Source organism: Electrophorus electricus, chromosome 5 (assembly GCF_041902795.1).
Source record: "Electrophorus electricus isolate QZ-2024a chromosome 5, ASM4190279v1, whole genome shotgun sequence".
NCBI classification, from domain to species: domain Eukaryota; kingdom Metazoa; phylum Chordata; class Actinopteri; order Gymnotiformes; family Gymnotidae; genus Electrophorus; species Electrophorus electricus.
Window position 1 is genome coordinate 12,942,074 of NC_137501.1, and position 8,453 is coordinate 12,950,526.

General features: G+C 41.0%; 1 protein-coding gene across 2 annotated transcripts; it reads left to right on the forward strand.

Annotated features, from left to right (window-relative positions):
• The first annotated feature begins 356 nt into the window (after positions 1–356).
• On the forward strand, positions 357–5,432 carry LOC113568157 (aerolysin-like protein). Of its 2 annotated transcripts, XM_035530283.2 has the most exons (3): positions 357–489; positions 3,169–3,296; positions 3,525–5,432. In XM_035530283.2, the coding sequence occupies exon 3, from the start codon at positions 3,546–3,548 to the stop codon at positions 4,497–4,499; it is 954 nt and encodes a 317-aa protein (XP_035386176.1). In that variant the 5' UTR covers positions 357–489; positions 3,169–3,296; positions 3,525–3,545; the 3' UTR covers positions 4,500–5,432. The 2 variants fall into 2 exon arrangements, with proteins under 2 accessions (XP_035386176.1, XP_035386175.1); XM_035530282.2 differs by lacking the exon at positions 357–489 and having other exon boundaries at positions 1,474–3,296.
• Positions 5,433–8,453: the final 3,021 nt, after the last annotated feature.

Genomic DNA, 8,453 nt, shown 5'->3' on the forward strand with positions numbered 1-8,453 from the left:
ATGGGACTATTGGCGCAAACAACGGCGCATGCGCAGAGCCCACCATAGAACAGCGCCCTCTTATCATCACGGATAGTGACGTGAGGAATGTGTTTAAAAGGGTGAATACCAGGAAGGCGGCGGGACCATATGGTATCTGCGGGAGAGTCCTCAAAGCCTGCGCAAACCAGCTAGCACCGGTATTCACCGACATCTTCAATCTCTCCCTGACGCTCGGTATCGTCCCGTCCAGCTTCAAGTGATCCACCATCGTCCCCGTCCCGAAGAAACCTCGACCCTCCGACCTCAATGACTACCGCCCTGTTGCCCTCACATTGGTTGTGATGAAGTCCTTTGAAAAGCTAGCCAGAGATTTCATCACATCTTCACTGCCAGCCTCCATGGACCCATTGCAGTTTGCATACCACCACAACCGCTCCACTGATGATGCAATTACACATCTGCTCCACACCACAATGACCCACCTGGACAAATGGAGGGGTAATTATGGTAAAATGCTGTTTGTCGACTACAGTTCAGCATTTAACACTATCATCCTCTCCCTACTAGTCAGTAGTTTTTCACTTTTCTGGTTAAAATTGCACTGGAGTCAGTGATTATGCATGGATCATTGACTGCACTGGGGCCAGTGCCTGTGCTGGTATCAGATGTTTTCTGATTCAAATTGCACTGGACTCAGTGTTTGTTTTTTTATGGTTGCTACAACATTACTGACTAACCTACTCAGCAAGATTCACTCTTCAAAAATGTATTAAAACTCCCCAGCTTCTACCCCCACCATCTCCCCATCTCTCTTTCCCTCTCATTCCCTCTCTCTCCTTCACACTTGCACTCGCCTGTTCTTCATTGCTCTCTCTCCATTAAACCTCACCCCCGCTCCCTCAGGTGGGTTTATGTATGTCCCAGGCTGAGCAGCTGAGAGAAGTATTGATCATTTTTGCTGGATCACACTCATCAGCACAGAGGTGGGCCTGTGTTAGTTATGTAATAGACAGTTAACACTAAGAAATTATAATGTGGAGCCTTCGTTGACTGGCTCACCCCGCTGCACTCAATGGCATTGTCAAAATAAAAATCCAAAGCAGGGAGTCCCCCCCAAAATAAGGAGGCCTCAACTTATTTAGCAAATAAAAAAGAAAAGGAGGAAGAGTCACAAAGGCTTTTGCTGTGGGACCAGTTCCATTACTGGGGGTTCAGTCCAGAGTCGCTGATCCCACAGTACTAGTACTTTACTGTAGTTTGCTACTGCTTTTACTGGAATAAAGATTTACCATTTTTCATCAGGTTTGGAGAGACATGCTTTTTTTTCCCCTTTCAGCACCCACACACTCAGATCCCATTGTTCATAGGCTCTGTATCCACTGCCCCACACATACTCACACGCTCCTTACGCTCACGCACTCATGTCAGCCCGTCCCTGACAACTCCTTAATGACAGACACACAGCGCCTCTAACCCAGCCCTGTGAACATCTGGCAAATTAGCAGCAATTGTTTTAAAACAGTTCAGATTTTAATAAGTGGGTGGGGATGGTAGCCAAAGATATAACACGTGTGCGCACGCACGCGCACACACACACACACACACACACACACACAATGTTCTGGCAGCATTTCTCACTGGAGACTCATAACAAAGCAAGGAGAAAAACAATATATGAGAGGCAAATACACTATATTGCCAAAAGTATTTGTCTGCCTTCACACATATATGAACTTGAGTGACATCTCAATCTTAATCCATAGGGTTTAATATGATGTTGGCCCACCCTTTGCAGCTGTAACAGCTTCAACTCCTCTGTGAAGGTTTTCCACAAGGTTTAGGAGTGTGTTTATAGGAATTTTTGACCATTCTTCCAGAAGCGCATTTGTGAGGTCAGACACTGATGTTGGACGAGAAGGCCTGACTCGCAGTCTCCGCTCTAATTCATCCCAAAGGTGTTCTAGGTTGAGGTCAGGACTCTGTGCAGGCCAGTCAAGTTCTTCCACGCCAAACCCGCTCATCCATGTCTTTATGGACCTTGCTTTGAAACAGGAAAGGGTCATCTTCAATCTGTTCTCACAAAGTTGGGAGCATGAAATTGTCCAAAATCTCTTGGTGTGCTGAAGCATTAACAGTTCCTTTCACTGGAACTAAGCGGCTGAGCCCAACTCCTGAAAAACAACCTCACACCATAATCCCCCCTCCACCAAACTATATACTTGTCACAGTGAAGTCAGACAAGTACCGTTCTCCTGAAAATCAGATTGCTAGACGGGGAAGCATTGTTCACTCCAGAGAACATGTCTCCACTTATCTAGAGTCCAGTGGCGGCGTGCTTTACGCCACTGCATCCAATGCTTTGCATTGCTCTTCATGATGTAAGGCTTGGATGCATCTGCTCGGCCATGGAAACCCATTCCATGAAGCTCTCTACACACTGTTCTTGAGCTAATCTGAAGGTCACATGAAGTTTGGAGGCCTGTAGCGCAGACCCCGCTCTGTCATTTGTGATGGAAAATATTATTTGATCATGTATTATCATGTTCAAAATTCCACCACACATTTTACATGGCTTACCACTTCGTGGCTGAGTTGCTGTCATTCCCAATCGCTTCCACTTTGTTATAATACCACTGACAGTTGACTGGAATATTTAGTAGCGAGGAAATTTCATGACTTGACTTGTTGCACAGGTGGCATACTATCACAGTACCATGGTGGAATTTACTGAGAGCGACTCATTCTTTCACAAATGTTTGTAGAAGCAGTCTGCATGCCTAGGTGCTTGGTTTTATACACATGTGGGCATGGACGTGATTGGAACACCTGAATTCAATGATTTGGATGAGTGAGTGAATACTTTTGGCAATATAGTGCATCTATTTTAGAGACTGACAAAGAAAGAGAGAGCAGGAGACAGTGAGACACAGGAAGAGGGTGCAGCAAAAGAGAGAGAGAACTGCTCATAGAAAAGGAATCCAGGGTATGTCCTATTAAAGTGAAAGGAAGCTCCTGTGCTCTTGGGTAACTGCAGTAGATCGACTCGACATTGGTGAGGCAGCTGTGTCTTCAGAGGGAGTGACCTGTGGTAAAACTGTTGGGACTCAACTAACCAAAGCAAATTCCAGCAGAGATATACTTTCCAGATATAACTGAAGATCTCACTCACCAACCTGATTTCTTCAGAAGTCCCAGCCAACATCAGACTCCGCCTACTTTATCTGCTGTATTTAAGAGAGCACCCAACCTGCAGCTGACACTACACAACAATACCTTGGGAAGGAATCTTTTTATCCCCTACTCAAAATCTCTCTGTAAGTATGTTTACTGTACTTGATGGAATGGTGCATGCAATTTAAGATTTATAGTAGTAACTTTATAAATAAACCAGTGATTATTGTGAGATGGATTAATCATGCTATCATCATGCTATCAGCACAAAACCTACCATACCTTAGATATATATACCTACCATATGTTCATAGATAATGTGTTTTGAGGCCAAAGGACCTATTATCCAGTAATTGTCTTGTCTTTTTAAGATTCAGATTAAGAGCAAGACCATGTCATACCTGGCGCCAGTGCTCATGATTGGTGGGCAAGGTGGTAGCAAATTTCATTTTGATGGTATTGGCAATGGAGCAACTCTGCGAAAGATATGGGTGTGGGCAGGAGGCTGGCAGATCAAGGCCATAAAGGTGTGGCTTACTGATGGCCAGTGCAGGGAATTCGGAAATCCTGCCGGGGACTTTAAAGAATTTACATTTGAAGATGGAGAGCACTTCACTTCTCTCTCACTGTGGGGAAATGGAGCTGGAACACGTCTGGGTGCCATCAAGTTCAAGACCAATCGCTCCCCAGAGTTTTTTGCACGTATGACAGACTGGGGGCTGAAAACAGAATATCCAATTGATATTGGTTCTGGAATCTGCATGGGAGTTGTAGGAAGAGCAGGTTCAGACATTGATAGCTTGGGTTTCAAATTTATAAACACCATCAAGTCTACTGTGTTAAAGAATGTGAATTATCCCACACTTCATAGTGTGATACCCAAGGTGGCTGTTGAGGAAATCAAATCAATGACTTACCACAACAATACTAGTGAGATGCAAGAATACAAAATAGAATCCTCAAAAAAAATAATCAAAACATCATCCTGGTCTGTGACCAACAAGATTGAATTCAACTTCAGCTTTGAAGTGCAGGCAGGCATTCCTGAGGTTGTTGAAATAAAAACTGGGTTTGGTTTTACTGTGAGTACTGAAAGCACATGTGGTTTAGAGAACTCTGAAGAAAAAACTGAGCTGTTCTCTTTCCCTGTCAAAGTTCCTCCAGGGAAAGTAGTAGATGTAGACATCACAATTGGCCGTGTCACCATAGATCTCCCCTACACTGGCAGTGTTCAAATTACCTGCTTTAACAACAATGTTCTGGAGTTTCCCATCAGTGGCACCTACAAAGGTGTCACTTATACTGAGGCAAAAACCGTTATTAATGAATCAGCAAAACTGCTGTGAACAGTCTGGATCTTACTGTTGTCCTTGGAGGGGCTTAGTGAGCTTTGCATAAACATAAAAATTGATTTGTTAAAGATTCTTTAGAGACGTTTTTTGGATAACACGTTACAATATGGTTCCTTAATCAATGCTTAAACACTGATTTCTCCGTATTTCTGAGTACGTAATCAAGCATCCCCAAAGTAGTTCCTCATTAATTACTCAACACTACAATAATTTATTATCTATCTACGATCTACTAATACTAAAGTGTAAGTAAGCAATTGTGAATCAGTGTGGTATCTATATGAATGATGGTTCCCTAATTAAGTCCCTAATTCATTGGCTAATTAATGCTTAAATTAATTACTGAGTAAAAAGTAAGTCAATTGTTTCCATATCATTTTGCATTAAATAGACATCAAAATAATGAACTGCAATGCTAATAAAAGTACAATAATTCCACAAGCAATCTTGAACTGTTGTGGTGTACCTATGTATTTAAGGTTTCCTTGGTTACTGTTTAAATAACAGTCCTGTTGGCAGTGGTAGCTCAGTGGTTAAGGTATTTGACTTATAATTGGAAGGTTGCTGGTTCAAGTAGCCACTGCTGAGCCCCTGAACAAGGCCCATAACCCTCAATTGCTCAAGTTGTACTCAGTCATAATTGTAAGATGCTTTGACTAAGTGTCAGGTAAATGTAAGTAAGGTTTAATAGCGCATACTACCATTTTCAATTGTGAAGGCAAAGATCTTCCACAGAGTCCATTTAACTTGTGTAATGCACAGCTTGGAAAAAAATGTATATAGTTTGTACCAATTTTCAAAACTTGTTTATTTTGTTTTCCTTGAGCTGTTTTAACAGTTGTTAACACCTCCCTGTTGACTGAGTAATAAGTAACTGAGGGTAAGTTTCAGTTCTTCTTCACTATAATAAACCATTGTGATGACAAATGTATGATTATTTGTTCATTTTTAAATATTGTGATAGCGACATGTCTATTGGTTTCTTACACTGTGTGTACACTGAAAATCAAATATTAATAACTAATACATTACTATTATGTATTCTCCTTTGAAGCCCCAAAAGTACACAGTGGGTGCCCTTACCCATACTATTAAAGTACAAGGAATTACCTACAAGTAAATTAATAGTAATTACCTAAGAGTTCATTTCTGTTTACTGATACTAGAGTCTATCTATTAATTATTTATGAATTGATAAGTGTACAGTTAATCAGCAATGTAATACAATATACAGCACTAGAAACAAAAAAAAAAAACACTCCCAGAATGTCGATGTAATGGCCTGAGTGCCGCAGGGCAAGGATCAGGTCGCACAGAATCCCTCAATGGGGACATTTATTACACAAACACGATTAACGGAACACAGTGGCACTCACATAGAACAGGCAAGGTGAGCATGGGCAACGTTGGACACAGCTCACAAACAGTGTGCAACATGAACCTGAACACGATCAAGATCAAAGACCAAAAAGGATGCACACACCAACAGGGGTTTAAATACATACAAACATAACACAATAAAGCATGTGCAAGTGTGTGCTAACAAGGAGGGCATGGTTACAAGGGAGACAATGAACATCCACTGCACGTGGAGGGCCGTACCATGTGAACAGTGGAAAGGGGAGCATTCCGTGACAGTCAATTTAAATTATCCTGCTGCAGTCTTGATGAATGTAATGTTCAGTGTTAAATATATACAAATTACTTTGTAAAGTGTTGTCACTACATTCTGTTGCATTCTGTTACTGCTGTTACTGTTGGCATTAATGCCTGTGATGTTTGGCTCATGGGTTTCGCGCTTTTATATCTCCTGTGGTGAAATATAGATTACCCCTTTAGTCTCTACTACAGTGGTGATATAGTGCTGAAACACTCCTGACTGGCAGCTTGCCACCTCACTCAGAACATCACAAAGAGCTACAAAACAGCTTAGGATGTCTCTACCCGTACACAAACCTTTAACACCCAAACGGAGATGCTGGTGTTAGGGTTTTACTGGACATAGCTTGCATCTAGTTGACAGAGGCCCAACTCTGGTTCCTCCTTCACAACTCACTTCTGCTTGATGTATACCAACTGTTCTACAAGAACCCAGAGATCTACTTCAAGAGTCACTGTTTATCGTTCTGATTTGAGTTTTCCTCCCAGTACTGCTCTGTCGTGTTATGAGTGTAAAAAGAGTCATAATGGAACCAAACAGGTTTTTTTTTTAATCTAATCTCCAAAATGTCTTAAAGTGTACTGTACCTCTAATGTAAAAAATAACCACAAATTAATTTTCACAAGTTTTTCTGTAATTAGACAAGAATAGAAACAGTGAAGTGATTGTCTGTGGTAATTTGTGAAATGATTGTCTATGATAATTGTTACATATTTGGGTTGTTGCTGGGATTTCCTGGGGTTTCCCTTTGTTTCCGTCTCTGTCCATTATCACAGTTTTCATCCTATCAATTATCATTGCTTCATCTGGGGGGACACCCAGAAGGGGGCACTATCGCTCTTGGGACTCACCTGTTTGTGCTTGCTTGGCATTCACTCATTTGCTGTTAGTTTATGTACTTCTGAGTTGACTTCGGATAAAAATTCTGATCTTGAGAACAGTGTGTGCACCTACACTGTACAGGACGTAGGTTCGTGCATAATTGTCTAAACACATTAGGTAAGTGGGCAGGCGCTAACACTAAACAATTTTGTTTATTCAGTGTAAACGCGTATTTGGTTAGTGTTTTTTCCCTTGTCTTTTATGCTAGGATTAGGTAAGAGGGTTATAATATGGATTAGGATTGTGGTGAGTTATTTTCTCTCTTTGCTTGGGCACCATCCAAATTCTCTTTCCAGGTTAGCACCTGTTTTGGGGTTCACCTTTTCATATCTAAATGTATATCACCTTGTGTTGTATTTGTAGAGTTTTGAGCCCTAACAGAATGGAGGTGGACTAGTGGATGGTTTCATGTTTTCTGTAACTACAGCTAAAGTGAAGGGTAAGTGGGATGAGTGGAAAAACAGAACAGACATTCTGAATGTTATTTAGCAGTTCAGCAGATTAATTGTACACATGATGTGACTGGCTAGTGCACATTAATATGACACATTAAAATGACATGTTACTGTGACACAGCCCAGCCATCAAAGAGGAGCAGAGGCCTTTGAAATGTAGTACTGCTGTCTACTGTAGTACAGTAAGAGCAGTCTACAACAATACAGAACTCACAAGTGTTAAAGAAGCCCTAACCTTAATCAGTGGCAGCTGGTCCACAGAGGGCGCTAGGGTGCTGCCCTCCCTGTAATATATATATATATATATATATAATCTCAATAGCTACTTATTTGTAAATTAGCTTTACTAGCGGGCAAACTCAGATTTTTTGTTAAGGCCCGACTCTTCGAGTTGTGGCCGTGCCAGTAACCAAAACGTTGTGGCCGTGCCAGTAACCAAAACGTTATGTCTGTATGGATGCTTCTCCTACAGTAGACGGTAAAAAGGTTTTAAAGATTATTAACAGTAGTTTTGAATGTTAAATGTTCATTTCAAGCTTGTATACATTGTGTGCAACTTGCACTTATGTTTATGGGGAATAGCAACAAAGCTAAATCATGAGAACACTAATGCGTGCCTTATTTGCTTCGCTTTCTTTCAGCAAGGCAAATGATACAAAAACAAAAAGTAACTACAAAAGGAGTTCTCATGGCATCCCTTTTTCCCCAGACCAAAAAACAACTTTAACACAAACCATGTCTTGTAATTACGACCTCTAATTACCTGTAATTACGAACTAGTAAATAGGAATTTCCTAGGAGGACTTGAGGACAGCATATATATTTTTAAAATGCAAGTCTTGTATTTATTTAAAAATGTTTTAACAAACTATACACACTTTTTTACTCTGACATTAATTTCACGTCTCAAAACAAAAAGACATGCAAGCCAAAATTCTTAACTTAAAGTTT

Coding starts and splice junctions, on each gene's coding strand:
- LOC113568157 (XM_035530283.2), top strand. CDS start 3,546: ATGTCATACCTGGCGCCAGTGCTCATGATTGGTGGGCAAGGTGGTAGC.